This window comes from Arachis ipaensis, chromosome B3 (genome assembly GCF_059453495.1).
Source record: "Arachis ipaensis isolate K30076 ecotype BB chromosome B3, ASM5945349v1, whole genome shotgun sequence".
Lineage (NCBI taxonomy): Eukaryota > Viridiplantae > Streptophyta > Magnoliopsida > Fabales > Fabaceae > Arachis > Arachis ipaensis.
The window spans coordinates 69,620,825-69,645,245 of record NC_142438.1 but is presented as its reverse complement, the minus strand read 5'-3'; the positions used below and the strand labels follow the sequence as shown (position 1 = coordinate 69,645,245).

General features: G+C 32.9%; 1 protein-coding gene and 1 pseudogene across 1 annotated transcript; one reads left to right on the top strand and one right to left on the bottom strand.

The window, feature by feature from the left end:
- Window positions 1–8,349: 8,349 nt before the first annotated feature.
- Window positions 8,350–9,966, bottom strand: LOC148571022 (subtilisin-like protease SBT5.4 pseudogene; annotated as a pseudogene).
- A 679-nt stretch (window positions 9,967–10,645) lies between these two features.
- On the top strand, window positions 10,646–13,021 carry LOC148571021 (bifunctional phosphatase IMPL2, chloroplastic-like). Its single transcript, XM_088509977.1, has 9 exons — window positions 10,646–11,013; window positions 11,400–11,554; window positions 11,631–11,709; window positions 11,789–11,883; window positions 11,961–12,010; window positions 12,117–12,308; window positions 12,381–12,470; window positions 12,551–12,662; window positions 12,746–13,021. Exons 1-9 carry the CDS (start codon window positions 10,850–10,852, stop codon window positions 12,814–12,816), a joined length of 1,008 nt encoding a protein of 335 aa, XP_088366103.1. The 5' UTR covers window positions 10,646–10,849; the 3' UTR covers window positions 12,817–13,021.
- The last annotated feature ends 11,400 nt before the right edge of the window (window positions 13,022–24,421 follow it).

Genomic DNA, 24,421 nt, shown 5'->3' with positions numbered 1-24,421 from the left:
GGTGGAACAGAGCTGCACAATAACGACGGTGGCTTTGAAGCTCATTTCGGCGACGGCGGCGGGAGATGGACGGAGGTGAGGGAGTGAGATTGATGACGGAGAGAGGAAGGAGGAGCTCGAGGGTGATGGGAGGGATGGGTTCGTGTTTAGCCATTGTGTGGAGCTAAGGTTGCTGGGTTGGGTAATTGGCTAGGGCATCCCAGCAAAACGATGGTGTCTTGCGTGCGACACACAGTGAGACAGATGAGAGAGATCGAGTAGCAGAGAGAGAGGATAGGAAGAGGAGAGAAGAAGATGAAGAAGACTGAAACCTTCAGAGGCGTGAACGAGAAGGTTTCTGAACCCAGATGAAGAACAATTTTGGTTTTTTATTTTTTTAATATGTTTAACACAGATGAAGAACAATTTTGATTTTTTGTTTTTTTAATGTGTTTTTGTTTTGTTGTTTCAATTATTTGAAACTATAAAATTAGGATTAATTGAATTCTAAAATTTGATTAATTTAAAAGGGTATTTTTGTCTAATCAAATAAAAGAAGGATGTTTAAGTCTTTTTATAAAATTAAATAAATAATTTTTTTATTTTTATTTAATTAAAAGGGTGTTTTAGTAAAAGTGGTGATATACTATATATTTAAAAAAAAAATGCTAACATGGAAAATAAATTCCACATATCTTATTGTTATTTGTCTATATTTTAAACGTGTCAGTACGTATGAATTTATCATCGTACCGTAGCAAACATCTTTCAAAAATGCATAGTTGGAGTTAGCATAAATTTATATTTCATTGACTACAAATTAAAAAAAAATAGCATCTACTTAATATACTAAAACTGGATTTTCCCCCAACTAAGGAAGGTGAGGTGTCGATCTCTCGTGACTCCGTTTTCCCTCCAAAATGAACTTTCTTATTCTCTATTCTAAATTATTTTATAAAAAATATCTTTATTATAATTATATCAAATCAATATTTAATGCATTATTAAACTACTTATCAATTATCAATTGAAAATACTTTTAATCATTTTAATAATAATAATAGTAATAATAATAATAATAATAATAATAATAATAATAATAATAATAATAATAATAATAATAATAATAATAATATATGATAATGATATGATAATTGCACCGGTCGTAGTAATCATGATAAGAATATTTGAATCTAATTATAAAATGATCAAATTTTATGATATTAATAACGCACATTAATTTTAAATATTTTTAGTCATTTTAATTATATTAATTTTAAAAATATTAATATAATTCTAATTCTTATTTATTATCCAATAATAATAATAATAATAACTTGAAAAATTCGTATATAAACTATTTCAATTACCCGTGTATTATTATTAAAATTCTATATGTTCCTAAATATAAGTCTTGAAAAACACGACATGGCACGGGCTATTGGTGTAGAGTTGTTTAGGTTTGTTTAGGAAGATATAATAGATTTATATTTCTAAATTTCAAGACATATATTTCTATTTCAATTTGTGTATATCAGGTATAATATTCTTAGTCATTGTCCGGGTTTTCTCTGATTATGATAGAAGATAACGATTCTAATCATATTATGAAAAATTATATAATTTTAACAAAATTAATATATGATGTGTAATTATTGGGTAGCTTTTACAACAATTCTTTTTCTTCCTATGAGGCGTCGTCGCAAGAAGGCAACTGTCGTGGACACAAACCACCACACACTCTTCAACTTTCGTGCTCATCATTTAGAGCAATATATGATATGTTATCCATGAAATATTTATAGACCATGGTGTTATCATGTATGCATAAATAAAAAAAAAATTCTGTAATTAAGCTTAAGTTATTTACCTGTTTGTAAAATAAAAAAATAAAAAAGAAACTCTCACACTCAATTTATTTTATTGTAGTCTTTTATCTCTTTTATTTCTTTTTATTTTCTTCTTATTCATTTTATTTTCTTTTTGAATATCATATAATTTATTATAATTTATACCAATTAATTAATTATAATTCATTATATCAGTTAGTTTAATTCATTAATTTATAATATGCATGATAAAATAGATTATTTGTTACTTATATATTTATTCTTTTAAAATCTAAATCTGAATAATTATATTTTTAGTTTTAGTTATAAACAAAATATTATTAATAATAAATAATAATTAACCACTCATACTTTTAATTAAAGTGTTTGGATGATTTTTATATTTATTAATATTAATTGTTGATTATTTTTTGTTAATAAATTGTATTATAATTTTATATTAGTTCATAATTGATTAATGATTAATATTCATGAAGATATGTTATTCTAAATTTTATATTTTACAAATATTTTATTTAAATGTATTTTAAACATAAAAATGTATTATTTTAATAATATCATACTTTTACTTTTTTTAATTATTCTAAATGAGTATTTTATCAACTACTAATTAAAGCCATCATTCCATTTACTTTTATTAATTTATTATCTAACTATTATATAAAATTAAAATTGTATTAATGAATTTAATATTAAAGTTAATTTGGCTTTTTATTTAGAGTGTTTTTCGATTTTTTAGTCTAATCAATAAATCAACCAAAACTATTCAATTATAAATAGTCACTTCTATCATATTTTATATTATTAACTAAATAAAATTACTAAAATTTAATAATACAATTCTATTTTATAATTTTATATTTAGTTCAATCCATCTAAGCTATATAATAATCATTTTAATTTTTATATTTTATAATGTAATACTACATACATTAATAATAAAATATTATATTAAATTTTCATATTTTAATATTAAATATAAAATTAATACGTACAAAAGTTTTTAAACTTTTAAATCAATACGAATAATTGTAAATAATACTTATTTATGGCATAAATAAATAAATACAGAATCTTAATTTTTGCATATAAAAATTTAGGAACATGTTATATGTACAAATGTAATTGCATAATATTATTTTTTTTTAATAGTGTAGACCAACAACTCTAATTTTATTTCACGGTCAAATTAAAAAAAAAAGTCGTAATTTTAATGTTAGTCAGAAAAAACAACAAAATTAATCAAAAAAAATAGTTGACTTATATTATTCTATTAATTTATTTAATATATTAAATTACTTTTATTTATATTAAGATTAATTTTAAATATTTTAAAATAAAAAGTATAATTAATTATGATTTGCATCTTAAATTATGTTGAGTACATGATATTATATTGTGTTGCTAAAAGTAAAAATGAGATAACAAACATAATTTTATCTCTTAATTCAATATATTTATTTATATTTTATACTTTTTTTATGATTAATTTTGTACGGTGTTGATATATTAAATAAAAATACCTGTTATAATAACAAAAAATAAAATAAAAGTTCAATAAATAATTTTATATTCTTTATTTTTTTTCAGTTTTATTTTGGATTTTAATTTATTTCTAAAAGGTAGTAAAATTCTATTGATACTGAAATAACGTTGCAAAAAGGTCTATAGGGTAGAATAAATAAAATAATGTGATACCCACATTACAACATCCAAATGAAACAACCTAGGATCTAAAATGTTTATCTTTCTCTTTCTCACCGTCTATTATATTATCGATTCTATTATATAAAAGTCGATTTTTTACATTTAATGATAGAGTCAACGTAGCATATTTCTGAGAGTGTTTCTTAATTTATTTTGTTTAACTCATTAAATACAATTCATTATGATGCATTAATTATATCAACTAATTGATTTGATTAGATATTTAAGTATCACACACTTTAAAATTATGTATGTTGATTTGATTTTTATGATATATAAATTTAAGGAATAAATAAAAATAATTATTTTCTAATCTTCTATACATAAAAATGACAAAACAAAATTGTAAAAATAATCTTTTTCTCATTTTTGCTATTTTAATTTTATTTTCTTTACTTTTTTTATGTGTAATTTTATTTTACATTAACTTTATGTTTTTAATAACAAAATATACTCATATTAATTCTATCATATAATAATATATTTTTCTCCTATGTTAATCAAAGAATTTCAATAGTTATCAACTACATCTAATAGAATGACTGAGAAGTGAGAACTACGATAAGTTAAACCCAGGTTCAAAATGCTGAAACGAAGGAAAGAAAACAGTGGATATATGATTAGAGAAAATATATAATAACGAGAAATATACTAAAACTGTATGTTTCCTCCAACTAATAAAAGTGAGGTGTCAATTTCTCATAAATTCATTTTTCCTCTAAAATGAAATCACTATTTTCTCTTCTAAATTTATTTTAGAAAAATATCTTTATTATAATTATATTACAATTAACATTTAACGAATAATGCATGATTATACTAATTTAGGAAAATATCTTTATTATAATTATATAAAATCAATATTTAATACATTATCAACTAATAAAAGTGAAGTGTCAATTTCTCATGAATTCATTTTCCCTCCAAAATGAAAGCACTATTCTCTCTTCTAAATTTATTTTAGAAAAATATCTTTATTATAATTATATTACAATATTACAATTATATTACAAGTAGCATTTAATGAATAATGTATAATTATAGTAATTTAGAAAAATAAAATAAAGTCCAGTAATTTATCTTTCGACTGCACACGTATGTAGAATAACTTTTAAGAAGGAGTCACGTATTATACGGTCGATGATTGTAAAACTGTATACTAACATTGATATAATATTATTTCAGGTATATATTTTATAGGTATTAAAGAAAAGTGTTGAGTTATTTTTTAGTGGGTTTAAATTATTTATTGTTTATTAGAGAATTTTGTGCATTAGAATTCTCTAATAATTTATTATTTATTTTGAGCTGATTTTAATATGTTCTTACTTGACAGTAAAACAACATATACAAATTTATTGGTGAGTCTAAGTATTACTAGGTTATTTATGGTCACATTAAGTATATATGTTTGATTTATTAAAAAAAGTAAATTACTAAAACTAATTAATAACTATTTTAGAGTTAATATATTTAATATTAGATTAAGAAAAAATAAACAATACATAATATGTTATATTTTTATTAATCAAATTATTATAATTCAAATTAATCTTAATAAAAGAATTTAAAATTATAATTTTAATCTTAACAAAAGAATTTAAAATTATAATTTCAATCTTATCACGTGTATGGCACGAGCTATTAAACTTGTTATTCATAATAAGTTAGATTCTCAAATTAGGTGACTAAGAGATTTTTACGTTAGTAATTAAAAGGAAATATATGGACAGTGCATACCTTGAATATATGATTATATTAGAATTAAGATCAACAATAAAAATTCTATGTTTTTATTATTTTTAATTGTTCATGATGTCCATAAAATATAAATGATGAATAATAAAATAAAGGGTAGATTTTTAGATAAAATAATAATTGAAGGATTAATTAATAAATAATACTTCAAAAAAAATCTATTATATATTCTATTGTTTATTATATATCTTTAATTTTATAACCAAAATGTATCACATGTCACTTTTTTATTGTAATTGGAATCAAAATTTTTCCTTTAAATAAAATTAAGGAATTCTCCTCTCCTCCTTACTAATTTTACAACCAAAATATACCACATGTCACTCTCTCATTGTAATTGAAATTAAATTTTTCCCTCCAAAATTAAAGAATTCTTCCATTCTCCTTAGTCCTTACTAATTTTACAACCAAAATGTGTCACATGTCATTATTCCTTTATTGCAATTGAAATAAAATCTTTCCCTCCAAAATTAAAAAGTTTTCTCCTCCTCCCTCTTTCTTTCTCTATTTCTCTCATTTCTTCAACCACTCTATCTATTTTATATATGATTATCAATATCAATGACTAATTACTAATTTGACAATAAAAATGTACAACATGTCACTCTTTAATTGCAGTAAAATTAAAATTAAAATATTAAAATTGAAATTAAAATATACCTATATTATATATTATATATTATTATCTAATTTAATAATCAAATGTGTCACATGACACTCTCTTATTAAAATTGAGAGAAAATATTCTTTTTTTAAAATTAATAAATTTCCTTTCTAAATTCTCTCATCTACCTCTGTCTATTTTTCTATTTCTCTCTACTATTTTTACTCTATATATAATTTATATTTTAAGTTAGTAATTTGATAAATCAAATATATCATCCGATATTTTTTTACATTTAAAATAATTTTTTTTCTTCCAAAATTAACAAACTCTCACTCTCACTCTCATTCTTCATCTTTATCTTTTTCTGTCTTTTCTCTCATTCTCTATTTTTTCTATCTTTCTCTTCCACAGAAAACAAAATTTAACAAAATTATATAATTTAAATAAAAAATATTATTATTATTATATACATAATTTTTTAGTTTTTTATTTAGTTTTAAATTTTCATCGCTTATCTTTCTAATTTATATTTTTATTTCTCTTTTTTTAAATATTTATTACATGTAATTTAGAGAGAATACTAATATTATAATTAAAAGTTAGAATCAAGATTCAATTATTTTAAAAAAATTAATTTTGAGTTAATTTTATAACTATCAGTATAATTTTTTTATGCTAATATCTAATTATATTTTTATATATATAGAGAAAAAATATTATTTTTAAATAGAAAGTATAAAAATTAATTATTTCTATTTGTGCAATAGATTTAACAGTTAACACGTGATTAAATGTAAAAGTATACAAGTTAAATTGTTTTGAATTTTAGATAACGAATGTTAAAACTAATTATTAATAAAAAATTAGACTTTTTTATACAAAAATAATAACTAAAAATTTTATTATTTGTTTTTTATCTACAGATATCTTAGTTTTCTTAATCAGAGACTTTTGTTGACTTTTTTTTGTAAAAATAATTTGATTTTATAAATTTTTGTACTATATATGTATATTTTATACTGTCAAAATAAAGTGGACTGTAATTTTCAAAAATTTATATTCCCGTAGTTATTTAATAATTATTAAAATATTTAAAAATATATTTTATTATTAAAACTGTTTAATAGTCTAAATATTGTTAAACCATCTAACTTTTTGTTGACTAACAATAAGAGATTGTCTAGAGCTAAATAGATTATTTCTTCAGTAAATATGTGACCATTAAAAATTAATTATTATTTACATAATCCCTGATACTCTCGAGCAATATATTTTTTTTTTGTCTATCAAACTTAAGCCAGAGAACATGTTTTATTTATTTTGGATATAGGACCAAATTCGTTTCTGAAAGATTATTTATTTTTTAAATTAAATAAATTTTTTAAAAATTTTAAATTAATTGCATTAATTTTTTTTATTATTTTTTATTAACAGTGCTAAAATTTATTAATGTGGTACCTTAATTAATACTATAACAAATATATAGGAATATTAATTAACTATTAACATAATAAATTTATCAAATTATATTAAATTAAAATTTAATTGAAAAAAATTGAGGTATTAGAATTTCTCAATTTGAGATTAATTTGGTCTGATTTCATAAACTTATCATGTTAGCCGTCAATTAGAACTACTAAGTGTATATTGTGGTGTCATTTAATGTGTTATATCAATAAATTTTGAAGTCGTTAGCAACAAAAGTGACAAAAAGACTAAAGTGACTAATTTAAAATTTTTTATTAACAAATTTAATTAAAAAAATATTTCGAAGACTAATTTAAAGAATGAATGATGTTTAGAAGACTAATTTAACCATTTATTTTTTTTTTCAAAGAAATTGTTCAATGTTTTTGGCATAGAAATTGTTGAGTGTTTTTGGGTAAAATAAATTGAAAATTTTTTATAGAGGAGTGCTTGCATAGGATTCGATGGTCCCATAACGTTTGGACCATTAAATGGTCCCATAACAAAATATGTTTTTTTAAGTTTTTTAATAATTGCTAAATAGTCATTTTTTAATTTTAATTACAAATTAACCCCATATATTTTATTTAATTATAAAAACTATTTTTTCTTTTATAAATTATTATTTTATGAATCAACTATTATGTTTATTAACAATAAAAAACAAAAACAATAACGAATTAGATCTTCCATTGATCATAATAAAGCTTTTGGCCATTCCAATAGATTAAAAGTTTATATTTGATCCGTGACATTCGTCCAGGGGCTGTGAAATCGTGTTTCATTGAAAACCAATTGATTGGATTATCAAAATAATCGATTGAATTATAACTTAATCGATTGGATTACAGTTTATCAAAAAATAATCGATTGAAAATTGCAAGGCAGCATGGTTTTCGCATAAATCAATCGATTGCTCATAGTATTTCAATCGATTGAACGATGAATAACATGTGAATTTTTTATAATTCAATCGATTATTTATATCTTCCAATCAATTGAATGCTTCAAAATAACCTGAGGTTCACAATTCAATAAATTGTTTTTGTTACTCAATCGATTGAATTCATCAAAATAATATGAAAGGTGCTTGCAAGCTACCGTGAGTATCCAAGACGCAATGTTGGAGACAGATCCCCGTTTTGGTCCCGAGTTGCCATCAGAGCACACTACGGTGATTCCCTTGCTGAAAGCATGGTATGCACCAATGGCGATACCATCTTCAAAGTAGTCAACGGGATCCCCTCCAAGAGAGAGGGAAAGAATGTCCACACCATCATGTATAGCCATGTCGAAAGCCGCCATGATATCAGCATCAAAGCACTCACCGCCGTCAACTCGCGGCCAACAAACCTTGTAAGAAGCCACTCGAGCTTTAGGAGAGCCGCCTTCCGCGGTTCCATTGCCAAAGCCGAAGACGTTAGCGCCGGGGACAAAGTTTCCACCTAATGTTGATAGTGTGTGTGATCCATGACCTTCATAATCTCGTACCGTGTTAAGAGTACCGTTCTTCAGTACACTTGGCCCTGCATATGCAGCATACCCTTTGTTGAAGTACCTTGCTCCTATCAGCTTCCTGTAATCAGGATATGATTAAATTTCTGTTACTGTTTTACGTGTTTGCATAATTTTTTTAAGATTTCTAGTACTGTTCTTTATAGAGAGAATAAAATGAGAGAGTGAATAAACATTAAACAGTATCAATAAAAAGCGAGAAAGAAAGAAGTTAAAATCTCACTTGTTGCAATGAAAGTCAGGACTACCACCGTCACAAGATCCCTTCCATCTTGAAGGAATGGGACCTATGCCCTCATCTCTAAAACTAGGAGATTCTGGCCATACACCTACATGTAAATTTTAATCAAACTTTCATGAAAAGCACGTACAATAATGAAAGAAATCACAGCGCATAAACTATTGGAGAAAAACACTATTATATGTAACAGTATAGTACTTGCTAGTTAATACGGTTTATTGAATTCGAAAGGAGAAACATGATGGGTAATGGATGATTTGTATGTCACAAATATTTGAAGGGTCCACGACAATGTGATTTACACGGCTGCATAACAAGACAAGATCATACTTTTCACAGAATGGATTGTGATTGCACATTTTTTTGTCTCTATTGTTTTTAAAAACAGCGAGATTGCCATGGAACAAGGACAGATAATAGAGTATACGATACTTTTACTAGTCACTTTTGAAATTGATGTGCTACAAGGAAATAAAAGAGAATTATGGCAGAAAGATGTAAAATTTATAGGTGTCAAAATTCCCAATTATGGTATCTTCACCAAATCTAGCTTTGCTAAACACTGAAGCAGGGCTAATCACCCCCACTTTGCTTCTCCATTAACATAAACTCCCACGTACGTGTAATGTGTAACTTCCTTCCTTTGTTCAAGAACACCAACACAACCTTTGGATGTTCTACGTAAAAAATCACAGTAATTTTGGTAAGATTAGAATTTAAATCTTTTTCTATTCACTATCAACCACTTTGATCTTACTTGCAATTTCAGCAGCCTCTTCATCTCGGAGCATTGCAGCAAAGTCATTGATATGCCTTGTGTAAGAATAAATCATTGCTTCCATATTGTTTTGGTAAATTCAATGGATTGAGTAACAAAAACAATGGATTGAATTGTGAATCTCAGATTGTTTTGAAGCATTCAATCGATTGGAAGATATAAACAATCGATTGAATTATAAAAAATCCACATGTTATTCATCGTCCAATCGATTGAAATACTATGACCAATTGATTGATTTATGCGAAAACTATGCTGTCTTGCAATTTTCAATGGATTGTTTTGTGATAAACTATAATCCAATCGATTGAGTTATAATTCAATCGATTGTTTTTCAATGAAACACGATTTCACAACCCTGGAATGCCCAAAAATTTTATTACGATCAATGGAATATCTAATTCGTTATTGTTTTTGTTTTTGATTGTTAATAAACATAATAGTTGATTCATAAAATAATAATTTATAAAAAAAAATATTTTTTATAATTAAAAAAAAATATACGAAATTAATTTGTAATTAAAATTAGAAAATGATTATTTAGTCGTTATTAAAAAACTTAAAATAACATGTTTTGTTATGGTCCAAACGTTCTGAAACCATCGAATTCCAACTTTTATATTTTGTAACTATTAATTGGCCATCAATAGTATCTTTAATAGTGTGAAATTAAATTTAATAATGTAAGATCATTCAATTTTCTTTCTATGGTTAAATACTGGCCAATTTTTTGAAAGATTGCTGTTCCCTAGATTTTTCCTTTTTTTTTTTTTTAAGGAGGGGGTTTCGGACTTTCGGCAATCACGTTATTTAACTGTACAAGCTATGCAAGAACCGGCTGCGGTGGAGCTTCCCAGACGGTGGAGCCTTCTGTTCTTAATGATATGAATTACAACAGAAGAATCACTAGATTTTGAAATCCCCTTTCCCACGCCAAGTCCAGACTGATGAGGTCTGCCGTTAGTGCGTCGCAAATACCAACCTTTTTGGCAAAACCAGTAACCCATCTTCCATCAGAATCCCTAAGAACTGCTGGTCATGGACAATCCTTCGCAGCGCCGTCGGCGTTGAGCTTATGCCACTTTACCGGTGGCGGGCTTCAGGCTATACGGTTAGTTCTGTTTGCTGAGAATTAAAATCAGCTTCAAGTGTGTCTGTTGAGAATTAAAGATGTTAGCTAGTAGCAACTGGGATTAAAAGAATTTTTTATTTTTAAGATAGAGTAGATACATTGCAAAATTTTCAAGAATAATATAAAGTAGATTTAGCATTTGAGAGGGGTGGTTGAAGACGCTGTTGTGTTGGGGCCCACTTTAACCTGAAAAGCAAATATTGAGCGCTTTACATGGTCTTTACATGCTAGTGGCATGCTTTGGTGGTTGTGTTAGAATACACCCGTGAGGCTGAGTGTGAGAGTTGGTGATGAAGCACCAAGGTTTTCCGCACTATATTCCCAATCCCACAATCTCACTCTAATTTTAATTTTGCATCTTACAGACCCAGAGCCAGAGCCATGGCGGCGTCCACTCCCAACGCGCCTCCCCACCTGAACCTCTTTGCCGACGTGGCCAACAAAGTTGCCGATGCTGCCGGAGTGGTCATCCGTCAGTATTTCAGGAGTAAATTTGACATTATTCAGAAAGACGACCTCAGTATGCCTCCCTCCAACCTTCCAATGCTTTTCATTTTCTCTCTGTTTGTGAATTGGAATTGTCGTTCTTGCATCAGGTCCAGTAACAATTGCAGATCAATCCGCCGAGGAGGCCATGGTTTCCATCATATTAGACAATTTCCCTTCTCATGCTATGTGAGTCGAGTCTTAACTCCACCTTTTACCCTTTGTTGCCTTTTGCATTCACTCACTTGTGGCATATTGAGAATTGCAGTTATGGAGAGGAAAAGGGGTGGAGGTGTACACAAGACACTGCTGACTATGTCTGGGTCCTGGATCCTATTGATGGCACAAAGAGCTTCATCACTGGTAACTGCTATCATTATTCATTGCCTCTCACTCGTTAAATATTTCATCCATTCATTTTGACTCTGCCTCTGCCTCAGGAAAACCCCTGTTTGGAACTCTGATTGCTCTTCTGCACAACGGTACACCAGTATGCACGCCACTCTTTAATCACTCACTCCTTTACATTTGATGAATCAATGTATTGTGATTGGCATTATCATCAACCATATCTTGTTTTCTTTCCTTTTGGTTAGATCCTTGGCATCATTGATCAACCTGTCCTGAGAGAAAGATGGGTCGGGATGACCGGAGAGACGACTACACTCAATGGAAAACATGTGTCCACACGCGCTTGCTCCAACCTCTCTCAAGCATACCTATATACCACAAGCCCGCATCTCTTCAGCGGAGATGCAGAGGACGCATTCTTCCGTGTTAGGGACAAGGTAGGTCTGTTGCGTTATTACTTGGATTCCCTTTCTTTCCCAAGATGAATATTCTTAATTTGCATTCTGCAGGTTAAGATTCCATTATATGGTTGTGACTGCTATGCATATGCTCTTTTGTCTTCTGGCTTTGTGGATCTTGTTGTTGAGTCCGGTCTCAAGGTACTATATTTTCTCAACTCTGCCTCCACATTCAAACTAGATTGTTACATACCTATCTTTGCTGATCTTTTGTGTTTCAGCCATACGATTTTCTTGCATTGATACCTGTTATTGAAGGAGCTGGAGGTGTCATAACTGATTGGAAAGGACAAAAGCTTCATTGGGAAGCTTCTCCACTTTCAACTGCAACAAGTATGTCCTTGTTTATTTCAGTTGCTTCCTCCTACTCCTAGTCCTGTTATCAACTTGAGGTTTTCGTGAACTGCATGTCACAGGTTTTAATGTCGTGGCGGCTGGTGACAAACACATCCATCAACAGACAATAGATTCATTGCAGTGGAAGTGACAATGGGGATTCTTCAGAATTCAGATGTTGTTAATGCTGTGTTGTGGTATCAGTTGTTGACCATTATTTAACTAATAAAGTTCAAAAGCGGTTACTCTAATTGATTGGATGAGCTACAAATGCTCATGATTTTTCCAACACCTTTAAAATGTAGTTGAACCAACCATGCTGAACAACGTAAGTTCCGTGTTTTTCCCATGTTAAATCAATCTCGTAATGATAATTTTGTGATGATCGAAAAGTGAAGTATGTTACATACTCCATATAATTACATATCTAGGCCCATTGCTTGCTTTAACTATCACTAATAGGGATTTTTTCTCGAATAAAATAAAAAAATAGTTTGGGTGGGGCACGGCGAAATTTATAAAATTCATAAAGTTTGTCGTTCCATCGGCGAACATTAAATTCCTAAGTTCATAACATTAAATTCCTAAGTTCTTTTTTATGTTGGGGAGCACCATTTCTATTACACTATTGTTGTTAGTATGTGTTCTAAGGGTTACCTGAAACTGGGTCGAATTTGGGCCTGAACGTGAAATCCAAGCTCTTTGGAGAGGTGATTTCTGACTTAGCCTGGGTGGTACGGCCGTCGTCCGAGTTGTTGAAAAGAGATGGGGTGGTCCTTGCAAAATACTTTGATGCCTAAGTCAGCAAGGGTCTTAGCAGGTTTATAGTGTATTAGAATTTAAGTATATCTGAGAGTGTCAGTGTATTTATAGGTGATGAGTCAATAACCACCGTTGGAGTAGTTCCAATATTAATGGTAGATAACCGCCCCTTTATCAAGGGGTTGTTAAGATCTCTCTTCTGGAAGTGGGTGGGAGATATTAGGAGTTAGTTATAACTCCTTCATAGGGGAGTTATCACCTTGTAGTGTTCTATCCGACCTCTCAAGAGGTCGGTTATGTGGTAGTTGTCTTTTGGGCCTAACTTATGTTTTGGGCCAAGTATGAGCAGTGCCCCTACTTGAGTCCGATCTTTGCTTAAGTCGGATTCAAGTATGAATGAAGTCAAATCGGTGTCGAGAAGTAGAGTTATCACGTCGGGTTTTTCAGTGCTTCTGTTCTCAAGTCGGAAGCCCGACGTGATTTTTGAATGCCAACTGTTGCGTCTGTTGGTTTTCCTTTGTGACGCGTGGGGTGCCGTTACATGGGTAACCGTGTACGTTCTTTAAATGAGGGGAAGGACTCTTGACGGTTTTGCTCCTCGAATCTTATAAATACGTATTCCTTTTTCTCTCTTCTTTTTCGTTTCTTCTTCCTCTGTGCATTTCGTGCTTTTCTCTCTTCTTCCAGTTTTTTTTTCATTTTCTTTTCCTTTCCTGTGTTGGAGCTTCGTTTCTTCTCTGGAGAATTCTAAAGAACATTTACTTTTTCTTTGAAGGGAATCGTTCACTATTCTGCTGTGCCCCTATCTGCCTTTGGCTTCTTCGAGGAGAACAGAGGTTAGTTTTTATCTTCTAGTGCTTACCTAAAAGCCTTTATTTGAGTGTGGGATCATTGTTTGTTGAATCTTTGCTTGCTAGTAGTATTATGAACGTTATATTCGTTGCTTTTCTTTGTTAGTTTGCTTTTTGTTGTTGTGATGCTGCCATGGTCTTCTTTGTGTATCAAGATGCCTCTAAATGAGATTTGTTGTAACTTTCTTCAACATAATGTCATTTTCAAAGATACTCCCCCCGTATTTGTCGATTGCTTTGATCTGTAAAAAAAGGGGGTTTCCTTTGTTTCCAATTGGTAGTGACAATTTTTTTTTTCATAATGTAGGTATATTCTTCTATATGTCTCGTTCAACTGTCTCAAAAATGTCTTCAAGGGTCCTTGAGGATTTGTTGAAATGGGTAGACTCTTCGGTTCTTTGAGCAGTTCCTGTAGTAGATAATGTTTTCGTAGATGAATTTCGTAGACACCATAGGATTTGTAGTTTTAGGGACGATGAGGTGAAGTATGAGATAGTGGCTCCTAACCCAGAGGACCGAGTTTGCTTTAGCCGAGTTGACATATCGGAGCCCATTTTCTCTTCATGTATGATTGTCTTTTCACTTGTCTAGGGGTAGTTCTTCCCTTTTTCGACTTTGAAATTGAGGTCCTGTTTGATTGTAAAGTTGCTCCTTCCCAACTTCGTCTGAACTCATGGGGGTTTTTGAAAATCTATCAACTTGTTAGTCGTGACTTGATTTTCCGATTTTTCGATTTCTTTGAAGATCTTCTCTTCTTATTTCATCTTACAAAACCCTTCAGTTCCCTTTCAAATAAACAATAATGGATTTTCTTCCGGGCTATTCAAGGTCGGAAGGTATTCTCCATTTTTGATTATTCATTTCATGATTTCAAGAACTTCTTTTTTAAAGTCCGTGCTGTTAAGGGTCATCACCCTTTTTTCCTAAATGAAAATAATGAACCCTACTTCAATTATATTGGGTAGAGGCGGCTCCTGTTGGAAAATACAATCTAATAGATTTGGATGAGGTTTAGGAGGCCATAGTTGACTTTTTCTCAAAGGCATGGGGCGGGCTCCAAACCTTGATACAAAGAAGTTCCTCTTCGGAACGCCGAGTTATGTTCGTACCAAGCTAGGTAGTTTTTATTGCCATTTGTAAATAATTATTTTTTTATTTCGACTTGTCTCTTGATCCTTTCATGTTCTCGTGCAGAGAAAATGAAAAGTGGTTCTAAGGCTTATCAAAAAGTCTAGGAGGCTAAGAGGAATGCTCGAGCTCGAGCTACTCAGCTACAAGGAACTGGGAAATTGAATACTCCCTCCCCGACTAAGTCTGATTCGGGTACCTCCTCTCAAAATAAGTCGGTAAACCCTCTTCCTCCTCGTCATCCTCCTCCTGTTTCTACCCCTCCTGTTCCCCCCTTTTCGAAGCCGAGTTCTAAGAAGAGAAAGACTTCATAGTCTGGCGGCCCCAACATTTATGATACTAGGTTTGATGGTGTGAGATTTTGTCAGAAATACATCCTTCCTCATAGCTTCATTGCTATGGATGATGTTTCTATCAAAAACCACCTCCAGGTCTTGATCCGAGGTGGGATCCGAACAGTTGGGGTATGCTCTACCTTACTGAAAGAGTTAGAGAGGATTCCTCTGAATGTTACTCAGCATTTTTTGGAGATCTTACAAGTCGAGGTGGCTTCTCTTCAGGAGGCAAAAAAGGAGTTGGAGGGGGAGAAGTTGAAACTGGAGTCCGGTCTCTTTAAAACTCAGGAGAACGAGAAAAAATCTGCGGCCTCTTGTGCTATGGCCGAGGGGTTAATGAAGAAGGCCGAAGAGAACTATGTCCGAGTTTATGGGAAGAACTTGGATCTGAAGGAGGAGGTAAAGCGACTTAAACATGATTATGCCGACTTAGAGGAGTCGCTTGCTGAGGGGACGAAAGAGGTGTTTGAAAATTTGAAGAATCAAATTCGGGTTATTGCTCCCGACTTGGACTTGTCCCCTCTCAACCTAGACATGATCGTGGTTGATGGGAAGATTGTCCCTCCTCCCTGAGAAGGTGATGTTAGCGAATCTGACCTGAAGACTGCGGGGTAGCATCTGGTGGAGTCTCCTCCACCAGAGGCCGTTCTGTCGAGGAGGCAGTGCCGAGTTCTTCTCCTCAGCCAAAAGCCGTTCCAATCGAGGAGACTCTTCTGACTTCCTCTACTGAACCCGGTTCCTCTGCGGCTGACGATCAAAATCTAGTCTTTGGCCGTGTTTAGTGTTTTTATTAAAGCCCGGCTTGTGGGACCTTTTATAAAAATTTCTTATTTGTATGTTTTTTATGTACACTTTTGTGTACGTTTATTAACTCTGTTCCTTTTAAAGGATGTTAACTACTTTTTGGTTTTCGCATTTGCTATTACTCGTGGATATTGGTCCTTTTGATAGGATTTAACAACTTTTCCTTTTGATGTGGAGTTTGTTATAACTACCTTAAAAGGTTTATATATTTGAATTTCCTTTCGTGTTAGGATTTCAAGATAATTGTTTTCCATTGCGTAAATCGGACAACTCATCTGTTGTTGGGCTGTTATTATGACTTAGGTTATTTTTGCGATTCATTTTATGTTTCTCGAATACTTTTTGACTTGTAAGTCGTAAGTCGTAAGTCATGTTGACCGATCTTATATGATCGTCATTTACAACCTCTTTGCACCGACTTGTACCTCGTTACTTTATCTAGCCGACCATATAGGTCGGGCAACAGATTTACGCGCTTTTTCGAGCTTAAGTCGGTGTGTATCGTAGAAACAATAATGGAATTAAAAAAAGATGTTTTTATTAATGAAGAGTGAAATAAAAAATGCTTTTCTATTAAGGGTGATAACTTTCTTGCCCCTAGTCCCCGCTTTGATGCCTCGTTAAAATCCCCTCTAGGAAAATTCTTCTCGGGAAAAAACCATGAAGTCGGGAAAAAGAGTACATCAGGAAGTGAGGCGCGCTTCTAGCTATAATATCTTTTCAAGTTGCATGCGTGCCATAACCTTGGGAGCTTGGCTCCATTCAAGTCGGACACTTTGTAGTAGCATTTTTCCAAGACTTCAGTTATCTTGAAAGGTCGCTTCCACGTAGCAGCGAGCTTCCCTTCGCCCGACTTATTTACCCCAATGTCATTTCTTATCAGGACTAGGTCGCTTGTGGCGAAGTTTCTTCATATGGCCTTTTTATTGTATCTGGTTGCTTTAGCGCTGCTTTTCTTATCTAGGCTTATTCTCGAATTTCAGGGAGGAGTTCAAGCTCTTCTCTTTGGGCTTGGACATTCCCGACCTCGTCATAGAATCTTACTCTTGGACTTTGCTCGTTAACCTCGATAAGGATCATGGCTTCTATCCCATATGTAAGTCGGAAGAGTGTTTCCCCATTCGTGGAATGAGGAGTTGTTCGGTAAGCCCATAACACTTGCGGGAGTTCCTCTATCCAAGCTCCCTTTGCATCTTGCAACCCTTTCTTCAGTCTAGCTAATATAACTTTATTGGCTGCTTCGACTTGTCCATTAGCTTGGGGATGTTCCACTGATGTGAACTGATACTTGATCTTCATACTAGCTACTAAGCTCTTGAATGTAGAGTCGGTGAACTGAGTACCATTATCTACGGTAATAGAGTGAGGAACTCTGAACTGAGTAATGATATTCTTGTACAGGAACTTCCAACTTCTTTGAGCTGTGATAGTAGCTAGTTGTTCTACTTCTATCCATTTGGTGAAGTAATTCACTCCCACAATAAGGTACTTAACCTATTCAGGGGCTTGCAAAAAAGGTTCGAGTAGGTCCAACCCCCCATTTCGCAAAAGGCCATGGGGAGGTCACGCTAATGAGGTCTTCGGGGGAGCAATGTGGAAATTGGCATGCATCTGACAAGGTGGACATTTTCTGACAAAGTCGGTCATGTTGCTTTGCAAGGTCGGCCAGAAGAATCCGGCTCAGACCACTTTTCTAGCTAAGGACCAAGCTCCGAGATGGTTTCCACAGATGCCATTATGCACGTCTTCCAAGACTTCTTTGGTTCTGCAAGTCGGAACAAATTTTAACAAGGGTGTGGACACCCCTCTTCTGTAGAGGAAGTTTTGTACTAGAGAGTAGTTTTGTGCTTCCCTCCAAATTTTCTTGGCCTCCTTCTACTCCTCGGAAAGGATGTCAAATTTTAGATATTCGATAAAGGGAGTCATCCATCCGAGGTTTAAGCCAGAGACAGGTAGAATGTCCGACTTGTTATCCGACTTGATAATTGAGGGCTCTTTGAGAGTTTCTTGTATCAGACTTCTGTTATTTCCTCCTGATTTGGTACTTGCCAATTTAGAAAGAGCATCTGCCCTACTGTTAAATTCCCGAGTTATATACTGGATCTCGGTCTCAAGAAATTACTGAACTTGCTCAAGTGTTTTCTCCAAGTATCTCTTCATGTTGGAGTCTTTTGCTTGGTATTCTCCATTGATCTAGGAAGTCACTATTTAAGAATTACTGAAGACCACCACTTTGTTGGCTCCGACTTCTTTGGCGAGTTTCAAGCCTGCAATCATGGCTTCATACTCGGCTTGATTATTGGAAGCAGGAAATTCAAACTTCAGGGAAAGCTCTATTTGAGTCCCTTTGTCATTGACTAGGATGATGCCCGCTGTAAGACCCCGGATTTTTGAAAATTAAATAATAAATTATTTATGATTTATTATATTTAATTAAGATTATATTTTAAGAAATATTATATATAAATTAAGTAATTTTTTATTTATGATTTAAAACTTTAGTAGTTGAATAATAAATTTTATATGCTTTAAGTTAAATAATTAGATTTTTAACTTTATTTTATGATTTTAAAGAAAATTAATTTGATTATCTCTAATTATTGAATTAGAATATTTATTTAAAAATAAATTTGTAAGTTGATAATTAAATAGTATTTGTATAAATATTAGTGTTGGATTAAAATTAGTTTTTAATTACTCTATTATTCCTAATCTTATTAAAAATTACCTAAACTACAAAAAAAAAACTCCAAATTGAAATCCTAACCCTAATTTAACCCTACAGCGGCCATTCACCCCCCAAAAAACCCTTACCCATCGAAGAAAGAAAGAAAAAAAGGGATTAGAAGTAAGGAAGAAAGGAGAGGGGAAGGGGGGAAAAGAGAGAGGGAACTGTCGCTGTGCCCTGCTGTCGATCCGCCACCGAACTCGCCGCCCAGCCACCCCAGCTGCCGTCTAGCTCACTGCCTTGCCGTCATCGAAGTTCCGCCGCCACCGCTGCCAAGTCGCCGTCCATAAAGCCATCATCATCAGCCACGCTGTCATTGTCGAAGGGAAGAGACGCGAACCAGGGATGCACCAAGGGAGAGGAACTTGTGCTGCATGTGCCGCCATCGCGGCCAGACCTCCATGGAGCTGTTACTGTCACACCGCCGCTGCGAGCTGTCATGGAGACACCCCGAGGAGGAGCCGACGCGGAGAGAGAGAGAGAGAGAGAGAGAGAGAGAGAGAGAGAGAGAGAGAGAGAGAGAGAGAGAGAGAGAGAGAGAGAGAGAGAGAAGGCAACGCGAGGTGGTTCTGCCGCCGTTGCTGCCGTGCATGGTCGCCGGGAGAAGCGTTTACGCCGCTAGAGTTCACCGCTAGAGCTGCGGCTGCTTCATTCTTGGTTCTTGCTCGGTACAGTAAGCTGTTCTTGCCTTGAAGCCCTAGCCATTAGTGTTTTGTTATAGTTTGTTGAGGTTTTCGTGACGTTAATGTCTCAGGGTCGAAGTTACTGTGACTGCATGTGGTGTTTGATGGTTGCCGCTGTTGCGGGTCGAGAAAAAGGGGTCTTTGATGCGTTATATAGCTTTTGATTTTTGACGAGTCGAGGTAGGGGATATTTTATTAAATTAAATATTTTAAACCTTGAATGCCTATGAAGTTTACTGAATATATAAATGTGTGACTGGTCGTTAATGAACTGGTTGTTTGATGAGGTTGTGATTATTGTTAATGTTGATTTATGATTAATTAGAATTAATTTTGAGGATTGTAAATGATTGAAGCTTGGTTATTGAATTGTTTTCTTAAAATTTGATTTTTATGAAAGATAAAATTGTAACTTTGATAATGAATAAGTAACTCTAAAATAATTGAAATTATGTGAGGCTGATTTTTGAATAGTAGTTAGAATTCTTGAAGTTGGACGGGTTTACTTTTAAAAGAATGATTGACGGAAATTCCGATTTTAGTTGGTGATAGAATGATACTCGTTAAACTGAATTATGATGAGTTGTTTATTGAGAATCTGTTGTTATGATAACTGTTGACAAAAGGGTTGGTGATTTGTTAAGAAAGAGGAAACCCGTAAGGGTGGCTAAGTCCGAGTTTTAGGCGAGATGTTGCAATTTTTTTATAAAATTTAAGGCTTTTTTTGAAATGCTATTTTAAAAGATTTGGTTTTAAAAAATTAAATTATTTGAGATTTATTTAGTTAAGAAAAGATTTATTCTATTTTGAATCCAATTTATTAAAAAAGTATAATATTTTAAATCCAATCTTTTGCGAAGAGATTTCGTTTAAATTATGATATAAATTCGGTTTGATAAGAAAGAAAGGAAGAAGAACGAAAAGTAAAAGAAAGCGAGATAATTAAAGGAATTTCTGCCACAGGAGAGCATAGAACAAAGATTAAAAGAAATTAAGTATTGTTGGGCCTTAGTGCCAAGTGTCTAGTGAGGACAGCGATGTGTAACGATCACTTGATACTATAAGGACGGCTCAGTGAGGACGGCGATACGTAACGCTCACTGGAGACGGAAAATAAGGTTACGGCTCAGTGAGGACGGCGATGCATAACACTCACTTGATACCAAAAAGAAGGTTCCCCCATGAGGACGGCGATACGTAACGCTCATGGAGGGGATGATGGCTGAGATAAGGACGGCAGTACAAAACGCTTATCTCAGGACCAGTGATGGGAATCGGGCAACAAACCGACACATGAGCTCATGGCCTGTATAAGACTAGACATGCATCATCCTTATTTGTGCATTGCATTTGATTGTGTTTTCTTATCTTGTTTCTCTGTGATTGTGCTGTTTGTCTTATTGCAATTTGTTTGTGTGTTGATCTGTTTCTCGTGCTATTGTTTCTCTGTGATTGGGAACTGAGGTTGTGATTGAGATTTGCTTTAAGTTTAGAAATTTAAAGAAGGTAATTAATTATATAAAGTAAAAGTAAAAAGTATTTTTAAAGATTTAACAAAATAGTTTTATTGAGTAAGTTAACTGTTTGCATTATATTCATTACTTTTACGGCATTCTCATTCCTTACTGAGAACGTGTGGTTTATTCTCACCCCAAAATCTTTCACCCTTTCAGTGACACAGGTTCGAAGATTCAGTATGAAGCTGCGGATGATTAGTAGATTTACTTATGATTCCTGTCGCTTTTATAGAATTTCCTCTCCCTTGTTGCTTTAGTTTCTATTTTATCCAGAGAGATAGGTATTGTGTTTGAGTTTTATATTGAATTTATTTGTATAGCACTTGTTATTAATAGTATTTATGAGATTATTATTATTTGAAGATCTTTGATATGTAGTTTTAATTAATAGAAACAAAATTGTGTAACTTTCTTAAAAACTGAAATGCGATAACTATGTAAAGGCTAAATATTAAATAGATAATAAAAGAAAATAGGTTAGTAACGCCTTACTTTTGGTACGATCATGACGTGCTAAAAGTTAGGGTGTTACATTATGGTATCAGAGCGGTTCATCCTGATTAGAGCCTTGGGAATGGACTGACTATGCTTCATTGCATACTCTGAGTGTCTGTCATGTAGTAGGTCTTGTTCGAATAACAAGAATTAGAGCTTTAAGCACATGACTATCTATTGATTAACGCTGTTAGCTTACCATTGCATATCTGTTAATATTAAGTCTAGCCAACTTAATGTTGATGGTTTATGTATACGGGAAAGTTAACGGGTTATCATAGGCAAAATAGAAGTAATAGGTAACGCGAATCGTGGGTTTTAGGAACGTGAGGAGTTAATTTCTTGATATTACTCAGTTACGTATCTGTTCTTTCATGGTTTGACTTGAGGTTCTTATTCGAGATTTCTTTCTTGAAGAGTTAACTGATTATTCTCCAATCCTGTTCCTTGTTCATATGCTTTCTCATTTGATCCTAACTGTATATGCCTTCTTAAATTTCTTGGGTATCCACCTTGTGTTGTTTAAACTCCTCTTCTTGACTCTTATATTCTTTGATGTAGTTTTGGACTTGTTTAATGCATCAAAGTGAATCGTTGAAATCTTTGTGAACCTTGTCCGAGTTACTTATCCTTTCTCTGAGGTCTTGTATCTTTTTGAGTGACTTGAGATTTGTTTTCGTGTCTTGTGCGACCGTTACACATAGCAAGTGGTGCGTTAGTTCTTTAGGATGCGTTCGTGAACACGAAAGGTGGAGCTTGTAAGCATGCGATGTCATAGGATGTTTTGGGGTTTTGACTCCCGTGAAGAAGTTTGCAGAAATTAGATTTTTTACCAGTAATGGGTTGTGAAGTATTTGATGAGGTTGAGAAATTCACGAATAATCTGTTTGTTAAAGTACATTTTGGAATGGTGAATATACCTCGGGCTGGAGTTTGGGAATTGAAGCCCTGAAGTTGGTGTGAGATTAGATTAGTGTGTGGACGTTAAGCACATCGTTTTAACCCTGTGCATGTTTTATAACATTTCATTGTCTTGCTTTACCATCGCATGCATGTCATCTTTTACATCAAGCTTACCTTGTAGCCTCGGTTTTGCATCACCTTTTTACCCTTGTATCTTTATGCCATATGAAAATTCAAGTATTGGAAATCATATATGTATACATATGAGCTGAGACTTCATGCTTTTTCCATAAGGTGTTCTAAAAGAAAAGTGTTAAAGTGGGGTAGGATGTAAGACTCCGGATTTTTGAAAACTAAATAATAAAGTATTTATGATTTATTATATTTAATTAAGATTATATTTTAAGAAATATTATGTATAAATTAAGCAATTTCTTATTTATGATTTAGAACTTTAGTAGTTGAATAATAACAAGAATTTTATATGCTTTAAATTGAATAATTAGATTTTTAACTTTATTTTATGATTTTAAAGAAAATTAATTTGATTATCTCTAATTATTGAATTAGAGAATTTATTTGAAAATAAACTTGTAAGTCGATAATTAAATAGTATTTGTATAAATATTAATGTTGGATTAAAATTAGTTTTTAATTACTCTATTACTCCTAATCTTATTAAAAATTACCTAAATTAGCAAAAAAAATCTCCAAATTGAAACCCTAACCCTAATTTAACCCTACAGCTGCCATTCACCCCCTTAAAAACCCTTACCCATCGAAGAAAGAAAGAAAAGAAGGGATTAGAAGCATGGAAGAAAAGGGAGGGGAAGGGGGGAAAAGAGAGAGGGAACTGTCGCTACGCCCTGCTGCCGATCCGCCACCGAACTCGCCGCCCAGCCGCCCCAGCTGCCGTCTAGCTCACTGCCTTGCCATCATCGAAGTTCCACCGCCACCGCTGCCAAGTTGCCGTATATAAAGCCATCATCATTAGCCACGCCGTCATTGTCGAAGGGAAGAGACACGAACTAGGGATGCACCAACGGAGAGGAACTCGTGCTGCATGCGCCGCCATCACGGCCAGACCTACATAGAGCTGTTACCGTCGCACTGCTGCTGCGAGCTGTCATGGAGCCACCCCGAGGAGGAGCCGACGCGTAGAGAGAGAGAGAGAGAGAGAGAGAGAGAGAGAGAGAGAGAGAGAGAGAGAGAGAGAGAGAGAGAGAGAGAGAGAGAGAGAACATGTGTGAAGAGAGAGAAGGCATCACGAGGTGGTTCTTCTGCCGTTGCCGCCGTGCATGGTCGCCGGGAGCAGCATTTACGCCGCTAGAGTTCACCACTAGAGTTACGGCTGCTTCATTCTTGGTTCTTGTTCGGTACAGTAAGCTGTTCTTGCCTTGAAACGCTAGCCATTAGCTTTTTGTTATAGTTTGTTGATATTTTCATGACGTTAATGTCTTAAGGTCGAAGTTACTGTGACTGCATGTGGTGTTTGATGGTTGCCGCTGTTGCGGGTCGAGAAAAAGGGATCTTTGACGCGTTACATAGCT

Coding starts and splice junctions, on each gene's coding strand:
- LOC148571021 (XM_088509977.1), top strand. CDS start 10,850: ATGAGGTCTGCCGTTAGTGCGTCGCAAATACCAACCTTTTTGGCAAAA. Junction 11,555..11,630: donor TATTCAGAAAGACGACCTCA/GTATGCCTCCCT, acceptor TTCTTGCATCAG/GTCCAGTAACAATTGCAGAT. Junction 12,663..12,745: donor TCCACTTTCAACTGCAACAA/GTATGTCCTTGT, acceptor TGCATGTCACAG/GTTTTAATGTCGTGGCGGCT.